At 44.3% G+C, this 19130-nt stretch overlaps 1 protein-coding gene and 1 long non-coding RNA gene across 4 annotated transcripts; both read left to right on the plus strand.

The window, feature by feature from the left end:
• Positions 1-1198: 1198 nt before the first annotated feature.
• Positions 1199-9377, plus strand: LOC127572787 (uncharacterized). Its single transcript, XR_007956688.1, has 3 exons — positions 1199-1411; positions 2595-2674; positions 9286-9377. It is a non-coding gene; the product is annotated as an uncharacterized LOC127572787 (long non-coding RNA).
• Positions 9378-14000: 4623 nt separating this feature from the next.
• On the plus strand, positions 14001-18856 carry LOC127572769 (Krueppel-like factor 4). Of its 3 annotated transcripts, XM_052020377.1 has the most exons (5): positions 14001-14346; positions 14467-14590; positions 15008-15761; positions 15863-16024; positions 17888-18854. In XM_052020377.1, the coding sequence occupies exons 1-5, from the start codon at positions 14342-14344 to the stop codon at positions 18061-18063; spliced, it is 1221 nt and encodes a 406-aa protein (XP_051876337.1). In that variant the 5' UTR covers positions 14001-14341; the 3' UTR covers positions 18064-18854. The 3 variants fall into 3 exon arrangements, with proteins under 3 accessions (XP_051876337.1, XP_051876339.1, XP_051876338.1); XM_052020379.1 differs by lacking the exon at positions 15863-16024 and having other exon boundaries at positions 17888-18856; XM_052020378.1 differs by lacking the exon at positions 14467-14590 and having other exon boundaries at positions 17888-18855.
• The last annotated feature ends 274 nt before the right edge of the window (positions 18857-19130 follow it).

Below are 19130 nucleotides of genomic sequence, written 5' to 3' on the forward strand. Positions count from 1 at the left end.
TTGAGGAAAGTGAATGCTTTTTTTTAGCCACAGTCAAAAGGTGCAGCTGAACGAGATTGCATCAAGACATCGGTTTCCATACTGTTATCATTGGAAGACCCAAAGGAGAGGTAATACATTTCACTCAGCAGGTTACTGGGACCCGAACGGCGCTGCTTAGACAGGCAGTGGAAGCAAATTCAATAGAAACTTTCAAAAATGAATTGGATAAAGACTTGAAAAGGGGTGGGGGGGGGGGACACGTATAGTTCTAAAAGGAAAGAGCGGGGAGAAGTGGAACTCGTGGGAGAAGGCTCACAAAAAGTCGGCATGCGGACAATGTAATGTTCCCTGATCCCGGGAGCTGAGCTCAATAATTTGTAAACACCCTGCAGGTCGAGTACGAAGGTAGCAAAGTCTACCAACTCCCAACAACAACAGACTGGAAGGATAACGCTGCCACCTTTAAGACATCTCCAAGTAAAAACAGAAATACTCAGCAGGTCAGCCAGCGTCTGCTGAGAGTGAAACTGTGAAAGTTTCCAGCCAATGGCCCTTCAACAGGTTTCCAATAATGTTCACAACAAATAGCTTTTGGCTTGACAGAGTCCAAGAAAAAATCGCTTCTCCCTATTAACTGGAAAATATTGTAGAAAAGATTAGATTCGTGGAAGGTATAATGAAATGGGATGTACGTTTGGATCTCATGGATTATGGAATTTAACAAAATATAACTGCCTGGTCATGGTATCCGTGTGTGTGTGTGTGTGTGTGTGTACCAAGATCTATGAATTACTTTGGGAAGGCTAAAAATCAAATATGTTTCTCTTAATTTTCAAAAGACTTTCTCAAAATATTTTACTGCCTCGGACTGCTGTTTCTAGATCACCATAGCAGTATAATAAAATGTCCCTTGCTTTCCCGGAGGCGTGGAATTTGGAGAGGCCAAGAGATGCGTCAATCAATTGAGTTTCTAAACTGGACACTTCTGTTAACTGGGACTGGAACGGATAGTGGGGCTAAGGTTCTTGCCACAGCCCGAGTCCAGTGTTAAATTCGTCCTCCTCACTTTCGGGGCGCTTTTATGGGTTTCTAATCTTGGATCAGCGGGTTACATCAGCCCATGTCGTCAGCCGAGTGTCTGTCGGGAATGGGTCATTTCCGCAACATCCCCTTTTCCACCAATCAGCAGGAGAAATCCTTATTTATCTTTGTTTAGATTGGCACGGGTCCCGAACCGAGTGCCAGCAGCAGGCGCCGAGGTTCAAGAACTTGTACTGGACAAAAGTTGTTAAAACACGTTATGTGTGTGTGTTTTTTTTTCGCTGACTTCAACGCCATGTGATCAGGAAGACGGGCAGTGTTTCCATTTCCCCTCTTGGCTGGAAGGAACAGAGTTGTGTTGTGGGATGTCGGCGATGAGAATTACGTAGTAGGTTAAAAATAACTGAGATATTTAAGGTCTGGATCAGCGGAATCCCAGACTAGAAGAGTTAGGGGAAGAGAGAGAGAGAGAGTGGTCAGTGTGAGAAACGAGGCTCGGCTATAGTTTTGAAAACCACTCAGTGTGTGTGTGTGAATTAATATGTGTATGTTTGTCTTTGTGTCTATGTTTGCTTGTATGTATGTCATTAAATATTACTTTGCTGCAGGGTTCGTGGCAAACTTAACGGTTACAGCACAATTTTCAAGTCTATGTTTCAGATTAAGTTTCAAGGATTTGATTTGGTGGGCGAATACAAACCTTAGACAAACATAAACCTACGTAGTTTTCTGCCACCATAATTTATACCGAAACATAATTTCAGACAGTTCTATGAAGATGATGTCTCGCAAACATCTTTAAAAGTTACAGAGTATGAATGGATAGAAAATAGTTCTAATGCTTCCAGCCTTTAAGTAGCGCCTTTCTCCGGGGATCTGTTACTCTTGGGTTTAATTTGCATTCGAACGAGCAGGGATTTTTTATATATATATTTAAATTATGATGAGTAAAATGTTTTGAAAAGTAACAACGAATCGCGGTAAATGTGCACTGGTGTTAACTTGATTATTACCGACGGCCCTGGTATTGACTGTCCAAGATAAACGGGAATAAATGGCTTCATAGAATGAACCTTTACGGATTATCCTTAAATTGTCTCATTCGGTGATTTTCTTGCACAGTTATCAGTCACATACCTCAGTAATTATTATTTATCTGTAATTCACGTGTGAGAGTGTACCGGTAAATGTATGAATGGGTGTGCGGCCATGCATTAATGCATGACACAAAAAGGCACAGAGACATTCTACAGCATAGGGTTAGATCATTTGGTCCACTATCGTTGCTGAGATTTATGCTCTTCCGTCCCTCCATTCATCCTGTCACCATATCCGTCAATGTCTTTCTCTCTTAGGTGACTATCCAACTTCGCCTTGAGTGCTTATACTAAACGTCTGCATGGGAGTTTGTAGCTTTAGTATCTTGATGTCTGCGTATGTGTATGCAATTGAATTGTTTGTTGAACAGGCTCTTAAAGTATTTTTTAAAAAAAACCTTTCGCATTGTAGGCTATTTCGTTTTGACAGTCTAAAATATAGATAACGTCTTATTTTACTTTGTCTCACTACAGAGAACTGACATCTGAACAATGATTTAGCTCATTTCACTGAGACGACCATTGAAATGGCCCTGCTGACACTCACTCAACAGGTATTTGGATTTTAGTTAAGAATCAGCTGAATTGATGAATGCTTAAATGTCAAACTTCCGGTATGCACATGGAATTTCGTAGGGCCATTTCAACAATATCTGGAATATTGCAGCAGTTGCTTCTCCCCCCCCCCCCCCCCCCCCCCAGTTGAAGATATGTGTTTCAGTGGAGAATATTTTCTCTCTGCACCTGCCCACAATCGTACCAAGTGTGACAGGCCACAAACTCCTCAATACCAGTGACTTGAGTCAACGTCGGGTGAAGATCAGCCTTATTCTCGGGGAGTTTGATGTTTTTTTTTGTCTGATTTCAGTGGGTCTTAGTCTGGGACCAAACTTATCAATACATCTTGGGAAGGAGCAGGTGGAAAATGTCCCGATACTATAACGTGGGCGCGCACGTTAAGCGCCACCTAAGTGAGGGTGGTGAGGTAGGGATAACACTCCCACCTCCTTGTTAAAGTGGCAAAGAACATCGTCCCGTCCACTCCAGTGCACTACTGAGGGAGTGCCGCAATATCAGAGGTGCTGCTTTTTGGATAAGACTGTAAATGGATGCTAGAGTCATACAGCACTGAAATAGGCCCTTCTGCCCAGCATTTCCTTGCCTAGCATCAAATATCCATCTATACTTATCCCATTTTCCAGCAGTTGGCCCGTTGTGTTGGGTACTTGATGGCTCACGTGCTGATCTGGATGCCTCTTAAATGTTGTATCTTGGCAATGAGTCCCAGATCCCAGCCACCCTCTGGGTGAAAAAAATCTTCCTCATTTCAACTCGAAATTTCCTACTCCTCACTTCAAACCGATGGCCTTTTGTTTTAGATACATCTGCTTTGAGACTTTTTTGCTATGGTTTCTCTCTCTCTATCTATCTATCTATCTATCTATCTATCTATCTATCTATCTATCTATCTATCTCACACTGTAAAAGGTCCCATCTCATTATATGGACGAGAAACAGGAGACTTATCCTCGGTATCCTATCGAAAATGCGTCCCTCATCACTCTAAATATTATCATCCCAGTATATGTTTGTGGGACCCTGTTGTGCATTAAGTGGCTGTTTCCTACAAGTGTCACATTTAAAACGGTGGGAAAGTGCTGGATGGAATGTGAAAAGCTCTATGTAAATGCAAATCTATGTGCGGATGTGTGTACACTAGTTACTGTGTTTGGCGCGGTTCTACATGTCTTCCCCCTGGATCATAACTCGCACTAAGTCTCGTTTACCAATTACTCTTGAGCTTGCTGACTTACATCGGCCCGTCAAATTGAAATGTAATGTGTTGATGTTAAAATTCCGCCAGGATCTCGCCCCTAACCTTCTCCAGTCCTACAACTATCCCTAAACTCCGTGTTCCGTTTTTAAACTTCCCTCCTTTTCCTTTCCTTCTTAAAGAAATTCTTTAAAACTTAACTCTCTGACAAAGCTGATTTGAGTCAAATTCTGTTTGATTTTGTTTCATGTAAAGCACCTCACTGCGTTAAAAGGCAACACTTAAAAAGCGTTGTTGCTGCTGTTCACTTGATGACTCTGTTAGGAAGATGAAGTGTCTCTTGATTATTGGGATGCATTCGCCAAAGAGCTACCTACCGGCTAGTTCAGGCTGAGATCCGGGTTTGGTCAGGGCTCCGGCACTGTAGCCTCCAATCAGGCCTCAAGGAACCACGCGATCGACCTCAACCAATGAGAGCACAAACCAGCGTTGCGTATAAATTGGAGACCAGAGGCGGGTAATTGCCTACAGTAGATCGGGCTGATTCGTGGTCATTTTATGCAGTTGTTAGTCCTATTTACTATACAGCATCTTAGAGGTTAGCAATTACTTTGCTGCAATGACAATGGAATGGGTTAATTAACGTCAAATAAAACGAACGTCTAAAACAGGCCGGTCAGTCTGATGTCAATAGTGGGGAAGTTATCAGAGGGAATTCTGAGGGGGCAGGATAGAATCGGCCTCTAGATAGACAGAGGCTGATAAGGAAGAGTCAGCATGGCTTTGCGTGTGAAAGTCGTGCTTGATGAACCTTTTAGAGTTTTTTTTTGAAGAGGGAACCAAAAAGGTAGGTGAGGATAGGGCAATGGATGTTGTCTATTTGAACAAGGTCCTGCGTGGTAGTCTGGGCTGGAAGGTTAGGGCCCATAGAATCCAGAGAGAGCTGGTTAGTTGGATTCAAAATTGGCTCAGAGATAGAAGGTGGTGGTTGAAGTTGGTTCACACAATGGAGGCTAGTGACTAGTGGTGTGCTACAGGGGCTGGTGTTGGGACCATTGTTATTCATAACAATGATTTGGATGTGAATGTACAAGGCTTGATCAGTAAGTTTGTGGATGACATGAAATTAGGTGTTGATAGTGAAGAAGGTTATTGTAGATTACAGGGGGGTCTTGATCAGTTAGGGAAGTAGGCTGAGGAGCGGCAAATGGATTTGAACACAGATAATTGTGAGGTGATGCATTTTGGAAAGTCAAGCCAGTGTAGGACTTGTACTATGAATGGTAGGGCACTAGGGAGTGTAATGGAACAGTGGGACCTAGGAGTACAAGTGCATAGTTCACTGAAAGTGCTGTCACAGATTCACAGGGTGGTGAAAAAGGTGTTTAGCACTCTGGCCTTCATCAGTCAGGGCACTGAGTATAGGAGTTGGGACATTATGTTGCAGTTGTATAAGTCATTGGTAAGGCTGCACTTGGAGTACTGTGTACAGTTTTGGTCACTATTATAGGAAAGGCATGGTTACAGGGAGATGTTGGCCAAGCTAGGTCTTTATTCCTTGGAGTGTAGGAGAATGAGGGGTGATCTTGTAGAGGTTTAGAAAATCATGAGTGGCATAGATAAGGTGGATGGTAGCAATCTTTTCCCCAGGGTAGGGGAGTCCAAAGCTGGGGGGACATAGATTTAGGGTGAGAAGGGAAAGATTTAAAAGGGATTTGAGGGGCAACTTTCTCGTGCAGAGGCTGGTGAGTATATGGAATGACCTGCCAGGGGAAGTGGTTGAGGCAGGTACAATAGTATCATTTAAGAAGCACTTGGATAGATACATGGAGGGGTGGGGCTTGGAGGGATATGGTCCAAAAGTAGGAAATGGGGACTAGGTGGGTGGGGACCATGGTCGGCATGTACCTTTTGGGCCGAAGGGCCTGTATCCGTGCTGTATTCCTCTATTACTCTATGATTCTATAAAGTAGTGAATATTCCTATTACAATTACCCACAGCAATAAACCAAGTAAAACCACATTTTCGAATAAAGCTGCATGACGGCTTCACTTTAGAAAGGCTGCCTGACGTGACAGTTACTTTTAATTAAAATCAGTTTGCAATAATATTTTAAAGGATTTAAATATTAAAGAAAACCAGTTGCTTCTTACTCAGCATATTAGTGTTTTGGTGTACGGGAGAGGGTTCACAGACTTTCAAATGACGTTTGAAGCAAATATAAAAGCAGTTTGTTTGTTTTTTTGCTCCAGATTCCAGCATCTGCAGTCTCTTGTGTCTGAAATATATTTACCAGCGATGAGGCAAATTCCAAGAGATAATTAAGGAAATATTTTTTTTCCTTTAATAGCTTGTATGTCGTCCCAGACAGAACAGGATGGTAAAAACATGAATCTGCCCCAACTGTAACAGATGATTTGGGTTACGCAATGGGTTGTAACAAATCCCCCTCCTCTGAAGCCGCTGGATTTTAATGCAACAAACGATCTGGTGGAGGAACTCAAATGGGTCGAGCAGCATCTGTGGAAGGAAAGGAATTGTCGACGTTTCCGGTCGAACCCCTGCATCAGGACTGAGCAGAGAGGCGAGATGGCCAGTATGACCATTTCTTCCATTACTGGCCATCTCGCCTCTCCGCTCTCAGTCCTGATGCAGGGGTTCGACCCGAAATGTCGACAATCCCCTCTTCCCTCCCCACCCCCCAACAGATGCTGCCCGGCACGCTGAGTTTCCCCACCAGATTGTTTGTTGCACCAGATTTCCAGCATCTGCAGTCTTCTGTATCTCTCTGGATTTTTAATACAGTTCGGGATAAAGCAATTAAGATGATTTAAATCGAAATGCATTTATGACTTGATCTTTTGTTTGAGATGGTTAGCGAGCTCTTGTGGAACCCCGGATGTTGTGGTTGAACTACTGCTATTTCTGCATCACTTTAGTTAAGCAGCTCCGTGAGATTAAAATACATGTCCATTACTATATATATATGTGTGTGTATTATATAATGTGTGTGTGTGAAGATGCACTCCACTCCTGGAGGCCTTACTACCTTGGTGCAAGCTTTATTAATATTTTATTTAATTAACTATTTTTTAAAAATTTCTTGGGTCTTCGCCAGAGGAATAAACAGGGGTGATGTTATAATTTTTACTGCAATTAAGAAGAAAGTATCTAGTTTGGAATGCATATGACCCGCTTCCTGGATTATATTTAGGACAACAGCGTGGGGATGTCCCGGGGATGTACCTCAATGATTTTATCTTCCTTGATCACTTAGAAATAAGTGGAGCATTGATGAGAAGTTGATGTCCCCAGAATCGCAGACATTAGTAGATTTAAGTGCACAGATCAATTCACCAACTTGAGGAAACTAGTCCACACGCAGATGGCATTCAGCACAGGACTGTGTAAACATGAAAATTATGAGCACAAATTGCTTCCACTGAGACAAAGACACAAAATGCTGGAAAAACTCAGCAGGTCAGGCAACACCCGGGCGAAGAGTAACAGTCGACGCCTCTGCGCCCCTCCGTCAGAACACATTCAACGCTTCCACTGAATTGATCAGAATTGTCAACCGCGGATCTGTGGGCCTCTGAATCGGAAGATTAAGGATTCGGATACAGCTCCAGGCAGACGAAGCAACGAAGTGATGATGGGGTGCCGCATTACCCGTGGACTTATTAGTTCAAACAGCACTGTTTCAAAGAGCGGCGGGGAGTTTTCTGCAGTAGCGTGATCAATATCACCTTAAAAGCAGATGCCCTGCTCAATTACCTAAACACTTTGGGAACTTGCTGTGCACAATTTGGATGCTGTGTTTGCCATTTTGTAACACTAGCTGCAACTGCAATTGGCTGAAAAACACAGGACTTCGGAAACTGAGTAACGTTGCTATATAAATATAAATCCTTATTTGAAGTATATACCTCCAGGAAGGAAACAAGTGCATTTATATAAAGCTGCTAGAAGACAGCCTTTAATGAAGGCCAGCCGTGAGGTGGAATAGGTCTTGTATTGTTCTCACAAGACCAAGAGTGTACACATTGCAGTGGAAAGACACCATCTTTTCACACTGGGCTGCTGGTGACTTTCTGACCATTTTGACACCCCTATTGTGCTTAAGTGGATTGCACTGCTAATAAAGTCCTGTTCTGGAACACACTGCCTGAGAAGGTGGTGAAGGCAGGTACTCTCACAACATTTAAGTACCTGGAGAAGCAATTGAATTGTCAAGGTATGGATGTCTATTGACCTAGTACTGGTAAATGGGATTAGTATAGATGAGTACTTGATGGTGGATGTGGTGGGCCAAGGTCCCTGTTTCTGTACTATGACTCTAAGATAAACTATTTGCTCAAGGGAGCTTTTTGGCATTTAAACTGGCAACTAGACTAACCACATGTGAAAACTTCATGGGTAAGTGATTCACTGCACAATAGAAACAAATGTAGTCCCTCTCTTTGCACTGTTCCCATGTGCTGTTTCATATAGTACGCAACTCTAGCAATCTTTCTTGGCATTGTTCATGTTGAATTGAGAGAAGACGCTGTTGGTGAACAATGGAGTAGGATGTGACACTCATCAAACCTATTTTACAAAACAAAAGTCGATGTGCTGGAGTTCGGCAGTGCTGCTGTAGGTGTTCAGCAGCATGTGAGCTTCTTTGATTGGATATTTACTGTAGTGGGACATCTAAAGCTTTACTGAATTAAGTAATGGGTCAAATATTGAATTTAGTAGATCCAGGTACTTGCAGTAAGGCTCTCAGTAGGCTTGGCCATAGTGAGCCGAGCATGAATGTGGTGATGAGGGGTGTGTGGAGGGAGTGGTTGGGCAGATGGGTAGTGGGTCTAACGTACCCCACTTGTACAACAATGGTTTTTGGCAATAAAGGGTCACAACAAGACCCCAGAAAATATGGACTGTATCTCATATCTCAGGAACCTTCCCAGCAAAGGCAGATATTGATGATGAAATTCACCATTGCTTTTATTGCACCAGCATAGTGTTTTCCATGTGGTGAAAAGCGTGTTTGGAGATGAATATCTCAAAACCTGCATCAAGCTCATGGTTTACCTGAGGAGCACTGATTCCTGCCTTTCTGTGTGGTCTTGAGACTTGGGCTAATCAAAGCAGGCCCTTCAAAGAACTGGAGAAATGCACGTTTTGAACAAAAAGGAAGTAGATTGTCACCATCCACTCTGACAGCCACCAACGCAGCTGAACCTGTGATCACAGTGGAGGACGTAAGATCAGTCTTGCGAAGAGTGAACACGAGGAAAGCACCTGGCCCAGATGGTGTCCCGGGCCATGTGCTCAGATCTTGTGCTGATCAGCTGGCAGAAGTATTTGCAGACATATTCAACCTCTCCCTGCTTCAATCTCAGGTTCCCTCCTGTTTTAAGAAGACCACTATCATCCCGGTACCAAAGAAAAGCAAGGTAACGTGCCTCAATGACTACTGACCAGTGGCTCTGACATCCACCATCATGAAGTGCTTTGAGAGGTTGGTCATGGCATGCATCAACTCCAGCCTACCAGACAACCTGGACCCATTGCAATTCGCCTATCGCCAAAACAGGTCTACAGCGGATGCCATCTCCCTGGCCCTTCACTCAGCTTTGGAGCATCTGGACAGTAAAGACACTTACGTTAGACTATTGTTTATTGACTACAGCTCTGCCTTCAATACAATAATACCAAGCAAGCTTGTCACCAAACTCCGAGACCTAGGACTCAACATGTCCCTCTGTAACTGGATCCTTGACTTTCTAGCAAACAGACCGCAATCAGTGAGGATAGGCAGCAATTCCTCCGGTACGATTATTCTCAACACTGGTGCACCTCAAGGCTGCGTCCTCAGCCCTCTATTCTACTCCCTATACACTCAAGACTGTGTGGCCAGATTCTGCTCTAACTCCATCTACAAGTTTGCAGATGATACCACCGTTGTAGGCTGTATCTCAAACAGTGATGAGCCGGAGTACAGGAAGGAGATAGAGAGCATAGTGGAATGGTGTCATGACAACAACCTTTCTCTTAATGTCAACAAAACTAAAGAGCTGGTCATTGACTTCAGGAAAGGGGGTGGTGTACATGCACCTGTCTACATCAATGGTGCTGAGGTCGAGAGGGTTGACAGCTTCAAGTTCCTTGGAGTGAACATCACCAACTACCTGTCCTGGACAAACCACATGGATGCCATGGCCAAGAAAGCTCACCAGCGCCTCTACTTCCTCAAGAGGCTAAAGAAATTTGGTTTGTCCCCTTTGACTCTCACTAACTTTTACCGATGCACCATAGAAAGCATCCTATCAGGATGTATCACGGCTTGGTATGGCAACTGCTCTGCCCAAGACCGCAAGAAACTGCAGAGAGTTGTGGACACAGCCCAGCACATGACGGACACCATTCTCCCCTCCTTGGACTCTGTCTTTACCTCTCGTTGTCATGGTGAAGCAGCCAGCATAATCAAAGACCCCACCCACCCAGGACATTCTCTCTTCTCTCCTCTTCCATCGGGTAGAAGACACAGGAGCCTGAGGGCATGTACCACCAGACTTAAGGACAGCTTCTACCCCACAGTGATAAGACTATTGAACAGTTCCCTTATACAATGAGATGGACTATGACCTATGACCTCATGTCCTCACGATCTACCTTGTTGTGACCTTGCACCTTATTGCACTGCACTTTCTCTGTAGCTGTGACACTTTACTCTGTACTGTTATTGTTTTTTTCTACCTGTACTACATCAATGCACTCTGTACTAACTTAACGTAACTGCACTGTGTAATGAATTGACCTGTAAGATCGGTTTGTAAGACAAGTTTTTCACTGTACCTCGGTACAAGTGACAATAATAAACCAATACCAATACCAATGCTGTCTCCACAAAATCCTCAAAGTCCACTGGCAGGATAAACAAACCAATGACAACGCCCCTTCCCAAGCCAACAATCCCAGCACTGAGGCATAGTTACACTCAGTCTACTCCGTTGAGCAGGCCATATCATTTGTATGCCTGAAACAGACTTCTGAAAGAAGTGATTTATTCTGGACTCTGTTAGAGCAAGAGACTACCAGGTGGAAAGGGGAAACTATTCAGTATGTTCTCAAAGCAGAAAAATCAATAGCCCTGCTGATTTCTGGGAACCCCTGGCCTATAAACACTGAAAGTATGGAAGGGCAGTTGGATTGGCACTGGGTCCACTCATTGGGAAACACATTGAAGCCCAGCACCTCCCAAAGTCCCAACCAACCTGCCTAGCCAGGGATCTCCTGCCACATTAATGGCAGAGGCTGTGAGCCCTAAATTGACCTCAGCCACCACAGAACTGCCGTAGAAACAAATTATCTTCAATCCCAAGGGATTAACTAAGAAGCAAAGAGAGGAATAATCTTTAATTGCTCACTAACTGTCTAAGAGGTCTCTGCAATAGCAGAGTTCGTATTTAGGATTTCTTGGAAATGTGTCTGTTTCTCATTCTTTTTGTCTATGTGTCTCTGTCTGTAACAGCAATATCAGTAATCTGAAGGTTTGTGTTGTCTACCATAAACTGAATAGAGGTGATAATTAGAGATAATTAGAGGCTTTGAGCTGTTTGCTTTCAAAATTCAATGCATTTATTTATAAAAATCAAATTAGGATGAAGAAAGAAATGACCTCTGTCTATCTTTTCTCCTCTTCTTAACAAATCAGTAATGTAGCCTCATTTTTTTCTACATACAAAATTGGCATTAATTAAGTGATTTTGGAAGCTTTGTTTATCTTTCAGATTTTAAAATATGTTTTTTTTTCCTTATTGAACGTGCTCTCTGAATATTTTAAAATATAATGCAGGAGCCATCTAAAACTATAATGAGGGTGTATTTGGTAGTGCCTATATGTGTAGAAATTCACTGCATTTCTATAGGGTCAGTTTTACCCAAACAAAGATTTTGAAATACTTGTTGTATTCAATGATTTACCAACAGAATAATGCAAACAATTGATGCTTAAGTTCCAATGAAAGCTGATTGACCTAAAACATTTATCCATTTTTTCTCTCTCCACATGTGCTGAACTTTTGTTTAATTTCAGATTTCCGGCATCCGCTATACTTTCCTTTCATTTTGCTATTACCTGGCTCAGGTAGATCTGTGGGAACCTGCAATTCACACTCATGTCTCTGGCAGGGTGTGTTCGTGGGCTAAAGGTAAAAAAAGAACTGAGTGCACAGAGAAAAAAAATGAAACTAATTTAAGTCAAAAATCTGTTGGAAATCTGTAAACAAAAAAATTGAAAATGCTGGTGAAAATAACAGCAGATGCTGGAAATCTGAGATAAAAACAGAAACACACAGCAGATCAGGCAACACCCTAGACCTGAAACATTAACTTTGGTTCTCTTTCCATAGATGCTGCCTGACCTGCTGAGTTTTTCCAGCACGTTCTATTTAGAAAATGCTGGTAGTCGTCGAAAGCCAAAATTCCAGGCTGCCAATGTAAAAATGCTATCAGCCTAAGCAGCAGATTTATTCTACTAAGTGTTTATTTACAATTCGAGATACAGTCACCAGGGTTAACTTTTAAGATCCTCACGCCAATTTAAATGTGATAAGATAAAGTCTATTTTCCTAAATGTACAATTACTGCTTTGTGATGCTTAGCATTCTTCGCTTTAATCAAATCCTTTAGGGTAAACGAACTAGTATAAGCCTGACGCTCTGGGGGGTTGGAGGCGATAGCGGGCTGTGGAGTGATGGTAGTGAATAGCGCATGTTGAGTATTACTGAATTATTTAGTGAATGACACTAGACGCGACCCCAAATAAACTGGCCCGACTCCCGCTGGCATTCTCCTAGAGGGCCCCATTTATGGCCATGCTCTCCCCGTCCCTGGGTTTGGCATTGAGAATAAGGAAGCCACCTTTCTGGATGCAGATTTAATAGAAATGAGGTCGCGCGAAAAAAAAATTGGTCGTTCAACATGCAGGATGCCCATGACGTCACTGCGGTCGTTATCAATGAACAGAGAGGTGCTTGTCAGCCAACACATGCCAGTGATCTCGGCAGCCTGAAAGGAAAAGAGGGATCCTGCCAGTTTAATTCACTCTCCCTCCACCCAATTCATGGTAATGATAGAGTACTTTTGAATGAATGGAGAAGGTGACATTCCGATAATTGCGAGGAAGTCACTCGATCCAGTTCGCTATCAAACTGATCTCGTCCCCTTGATCTTTCCCCATAACACTGGACACATTGTACTGTGGTAATGTGTGATTTTGATAGGTCGAATTAACCTCAATTATCCGAATGAACTAAACTATCAGCACGTGTCATAGCAAGTTAATGAAATGCTAATACTGCAGATTTTGCTTTCGAGGGGAATGCAAACAAGAGAGAAATCGGACAAGACGGTGAAAATTTAACCCTGATCCTGATAAGATGCGGATTTTTTCCCATCTCTGTCACTGGGAAAGCTGAACTTCTGGTCAATGTATCGTGAGCAAATGCAAAAAGGATTAAAGCAAACACTTCCCTCTCCCGCATCTGACTTTTCAGCTGCAGTGCAAGCTGAAACTGGGGACAGTCTGTGGCGGCTCCTTGAGCCCTGCTAACGTGTTGTTCCCAAATAAATGCATGTAAATGTCAATTGCATTTCTCAATGAAAGCAGAAAGCAATTCCTTTTGCAGCGAATGTAAAACGGCTTTATTTATCCCAAACAAGTTTGTTGCTCCTCAACACACGGCGGACAAACACACACAAGCCGCACAAACAATAGACCAATCAGCAGTTCCTGTTGCCACTGTTTTCACTCCCAAATAGTTACAAGCTTTCTTCCGGCTGCCGCGTCACCGTGACGCAAAGCCGAGCGGGGTGGGGACCCATTGTAGACGTCAGCGGGCGCCGCCCAATCCTGCGCCTCCTCTCGCCGCAGCCCGCGCCGTTGATTCGCTAGCGCGGCCGACTGGTTATTTTTTTGTTGCCGTTGCGTCTCCATGGCAACCCACGGCCGGTTGACTGGGAGGGATGGGGAGGGGGCGGGGCCAAGGATGGCACGCAGGGAGGCGCGGCGCGAGGCGGGTCCTTGGAGATTTAATAAGGGAGCGCGTCGCGGGTTGGTCCTGACAGTCTCGCGCTCCAGGGACGCCGAGCCGCGCGCTGCCTTGCACCAGCAGCATCAGGAAGACACCAGCAAACACCGCACTAACTGTAAATCCCGAGGAATACCAGCAGCAAATCCAGCACCAACAGTGCTGCCGTCCCCGTGGAGCGAATGCACAGTCATGCCTCTCCTGCAATAGAAAGCCCCAGCTGCCTTTCCTCCCATCTGTTCCGTGTCTCTGCACTCCGGCTCAAACTAAGAGACCAGTAGGAAGACATCGCACTCCATGCCCCGGCCGTCCCTAGTGCAGGTGCTCCCTGTCGCAGGTTTTGCAATTGCTCAGCTCAGTATTAATGAGGTAGGTTTTGCTTTAATCTGTCGAACGACACTGATCTAGGGGGACACTTGTGGTTCCGGGAGGCAGCGGAGGAAAGCCGTGTTAAAATGACAGATTTCATGTGTTTGATGTTAACTGCAGGCGGCCGCAGACTGAGTTTGACATGGCTCTGTCCGGGACCGTCCTCCCGCCTATAAACACGTTCGCCACCAGCTCGAACGGGAAGGGTATGGAACCATCCACGGGACAACACATGGCGTACAATGTAAGCGCAGAGAGTTCATGATCATGCAGTATTTCATTATCTCGTTCAAATTATAAACCTTACTCCTTTGCAGATACTTTAAGTCGAACATTGTTAACGGATAATTGATTTCAATTACCATTAAATATATTTGGGATTAAATTCAGATAGCTTGCAAAGTTTAGGTATTTATTGATTATTACACCCTTCTTCAGAAGTATTTCTTAATATATTTGCTATTTAGCGATGTACAGAATTTAAACGTTGATAAAGTATTTACCATTTAACTGAAGCCATATACTTCCCCTATCTCTATTATGCATGTGTAATTCACCAGTAATATTAAAGTTTGGTGTTAATGACTGACTTATTATACATGCTGAGTTATATTTAAACACAGAGCAATGCATTGAAACTAAAACTACTTTATTATTGCAGAGATGGAGGGGAGAGATGACTAACTTGAGACGGTCCATGGAGAGCGACAGCCAGAACGTGGGATATAGAAGGGAGGACGAGGAATTGAGCGAACTCTTAGATCTAGATTTTATTTTATCCAACACGATGCATTCGGAATCGATGGGAAACACTGCCAATAGCTTCAACTGCCCCATGTCTAGCGCAGCGGGGAATGCGGCGGACGTGTATCAGAGAGAGTCTTACAGCATAACAGACATCAGCGAGGGTCCGCCGAGCGGTGGGAGTCTTGTGGCCGAATTGCTGAGACCGGACCTGGACCCCAGTTACTGCCACCCCCGTAGCCTGCATGGCAAGTTCGTACTGAGGACAGCGGCGGAGGCGGGGGATTACAACCAGGCGGTGCACGTTGCCAAACCCGCCCCGCCCATCGATGCGCACCTGAGCCACCTTCAGCAGGTGTGCCAGAAAGTGAAGCAGGAACCGCTCAGCGTCAGCGCCACATGTGCAATGGGAGGAGGGCTGGACGGGCGTGTCGGTGCAACCCAAGTGCCCGGACCCAGTCACAGGCAAGCCTGCCGACCGAGGCAGAATCAGGACGGGTTCAGCAGCAGGGTGACCTCACCCCTGGCTTCAGAGGACATTCTCAACAGGCCGTGCAACTCATCTCAGCTCCTGGCGCCCCAGAGACCCACCAGTATCCCTCTGCAGCAGACTTTCACCCAGGCAGGCAGTTACACTCACTTCCAGGAGCAAACTGCACTCCAGTATCAAGGTCAGTCTTTAAGTCTTTTTCAAGAATCCGTTAAACTTGCAGCACTCGGTTGAAGAAGCGATGCTGACCTGCTTCCCCTCCCCCTCCCTCTTCACCTTTAGAGCTGTTACCCTCGGGGTACCCACCTCGGGAAGAGAAGCCCAAGAGAGGTCGCCGCTCCTGGCCCAGGAAGAGGGTGGCTACTCACACGTGTGACTATGCCGGCTGTGGGAAGACGTACACCAAAAGCTCACACCTGAAGGCACACCTCCGGACACACACAGGTACTTCCTCTGACCCGACCCCCCCCCCCCCCCCCCCCCCCCCCCCTTATTGACACGCTCAGCCACTCCCTATCCGCATTGCTGCGAAGTCAAATTGTGAAACATGTAAACGGGATTCAAGATCCATTCATTTGGATAGGACAGGTTGAGAGGGAATACGGGCCAAACTCGGGCAAATGGGACTAGCTTAGTTAGGCACCTTGGTCAGCATGGACGAGTTGGGCCGAAGGGCCTGCTTCCGTGCTATGACTCTCAGAGCCGTCCATCAGAGAATATACACTAAAGGATGGACTCTTGACCCCCAATGTACCTGGTGGTGGCCCTTGCACTTTATTTGCCTACCTGCCCTGCACTTTCTCTGTAACTGCAACACCATATTCTGCATTCTCTTTTATTTTTACCATCTCCCTGCAATTATGTATGACATGATCGGTCTGGATGGCATGCAAGACAACAGCTTTTCACTGTAGACACTATAAACTGCGGATAATGGAATCTGGAACCACAAACAATCGGCTGGGAGAATTCGGGGTCGAGCAGCATCTGGGGAGGGGGGGGGGGGGAGAGGAACTCGGGAAAGTCCCGATGCAAGGTTTCCACCGAAAACATTGACAGTTCCTTTCCTTCCCACAGATGCTGCTTGACCCGCTTGAGTTACTCCAGCAGATTGTAGTTTTTTCACTGTATCTCTGTACATGTGACAATAATAAACCAATCCAATACGTCCAGGGTTTTACCCTTAACACTCCAGGTTTCATTTTATGTGATGTGAGGTAGACTTGAACATGTCCATTGCAGTGTGCTGATGCACCGGAGCCCAGCTATAGGCTTGCAAATGCAGTGTCACACCTGGTGAGCTGGATTAGTACAAATCCCCACACCCCAAACCCTGCATACAGGTAAATGATGTGTGGGGGTCCCTGTTACAATTGTTGGCAAGGAGGCTATCCCTACAAGGAGTTTGCAACACTTCCCATTCGAGTCAACGACTGACTTCTTCCTATTTCAATTTTGGAAATAATTCCAAAGCTCCCAAAACGTGTACTTTTTAAAGCTAAGTGTAGCACAGATTCTCGTGTTGTTCAATCCTACGTTCCAGGTCCTAAAGAACATCTTTCAGCGCAAACATTGCCAGTTATGCCTTTTTAGTGTGCACCATTACACGAGAATGCGCCAGGGGCTTCGGCAGGCTTTAACCTCTCTGCAAAGGGTGTGTAGTTCAGGAAGCCCAAGGGAACCGCCAGCCAATGTCACTGAAAATCAAACTAAAAGCAGCAGAAGCTAGAAATCTGAAATTAAAAACAAAACACTCCATTTCGAAGACCTTTCATTGGAACTGCGAAAGAGACAGTGTCAATGTCAGTGTCTCGTTTGTGGCCTGTTTGTGTCTGAGTATGTGCCTCTGTCGAGTTTCTGTGTTCTTTGCACATCCGTGTGTATGTGTGTGTCAATCTTTCTCTTGCTCTGAGCGTGTGTGTGTCTTTGAGTCTCCGCATGTATGTGTCTGTCTCTTCCTGTCTTCCCCACTTCCGTCAAGTTCTTGAACCCACCCGAAAAAGCCTAATTCGACTTCGTCCTATATGTTATTTTTGTTTATTGTGTCGTGTAACTTATGTATGATTTATTTTAATTTAAGCTTTTCTAATTTATGTTCGTCATGTGTGTAACGTACTATGCTGCCGCTGCCAAAAGCTAATTTTCATGGCATTTTACCCTGGGTATGTATGTCATGGGAATAAACTTGAACTGTATCTCTCTAATTGTGTCTGTCTTTCTCTCAGTGTGTTTATCCCCATCTCTTTATGTCAGTACTATGCTCCCCACCCGTCAGTCCTGATCTTGGTGGTGCCTCTTGTGTTTCAGGTGAGAAGCCCTATCACTGCGACTGGGAAGGCTGTGGCTGGAAGTTCGCTCGCTCCGATGAACTGACGAGACACTATAGAAAACACACGGGACATCGTCCTTTCCAGTGTCACAAATGCGACCGAGCATTTTCCAGATCCGATCACTTGGCTCTGCACATGAAAAGACACCTGTAGTTAAACAGCAGCACAGCATGGAACTGCTCTAAGGCTTCGACCTGTAATATAAATACTCACTGCCTTATACACTGCATCCTTGGGCGCACGCAAAGGACATTGACGTACTCCAGTGTGTCCTGGTGAATAATATTAGCCTGAAGTGGAATCTATCTGCTGAGGTAGCCGATGCAAAGCTTCAAGATGCGCTCTAACGAGCTCCGTGCGGCCCGTGATCAACTGAAATCATCCGAGATTAGGAAACAGGGTAAAAAAAAATCAGGGTCATTGCTATCTCATGTGCCTTACAACAGCCCTAAACTCTCGAGAAACCAGCGGATTCACACTAACGGTCCAAGCAACTCAATTCCTTTGTACAAAGAGGGAATTCAGGTACAGAACGCCTGTTCTATATATAAACAAAGAAAAACTTGATGTGACGGTGTTCACAGACTGTCGGCCAGATTTTACAAAATGGAAAACTATGCAACAAATTCTGCCACTGGATAAGAAGAGATGCAAGTTCAGGTTTACGGTATTGTCAAAGGTCAGGTAACCGTCTCTCCTTCATATCGCTAAATATCACTCCGTGGTCTCTGTGCAATAATGATTATTAATTTTATAATATTCTATACTTTAAAGCAGAACAGATTGCATTTCTATATTTTACTCGACATATTTTATCTAATGTACATTTTATGTGATAATTTTGTACATTTGTAAATAAGGAGTAAACATTTTCATCATTTTGGATATTGCATATAGTGTTTTTTTTGGAAAAGGAAAATGTAATAAACTTAAAATTTCTGTATCTCTATTCATGACTGAAGATGACTTTTTTTTCTAAAAAACTAATTTCCGTAAGATATGCAGACCAAAACTACTAGCATTAAAGAAACAACTTTTAGATAGTTGGGAATGCAATTATTTAGTGGGGTCGGCGTAATTTTTTTAAATCGAGTTTTAATACTGATAGTGGGGTCTGTAACATACGAACTGTGCGTTTGCTGGAGCCATTTCGCTTATTGTTAAACTTGAGAAAGCATTAGCTTTAAAGCGACCCTGACGTGCTGAGACAGCTGTGCAAC

The sequence above is a fragment of the Pristis pectinata genome, chromosome 7, assembly GCF_009764475.1.
Source record: "Pristis pectinata isolate sPriPec2 chromosome 7, sPriPec2.1.pri, whole genome shotgun sequence".
NCBI classification, from domain to species: Eukaryota; Metazoa; Chordata; class Chondrichthyes; order Rhinopristiformes; family Pristidae; genus Pristis; species Pristis pectinata.

What these genes read in the sequence shown, in the direction of transcription:
- LOC127572769 (XM_052020377.1), top strand. An exon ending in GACAACACATGGCGTACAAT is followed by an intron (nt 14,591 to 15,007) that starts GTAAGCGCAGAG and finishes TTATTATTGCAG; the next exon opens with AGATGGAGGGGAGAGATGAC. An exon ending in AACTGCACTCCAGTATCAAG is followed by an intron (nt 15,762 to 15,862) that starts GTCAGTCTTTAA and finishes CTTCACCTTTAG; the next exon opens with AGCTGTTACCCTCGGGGTAC.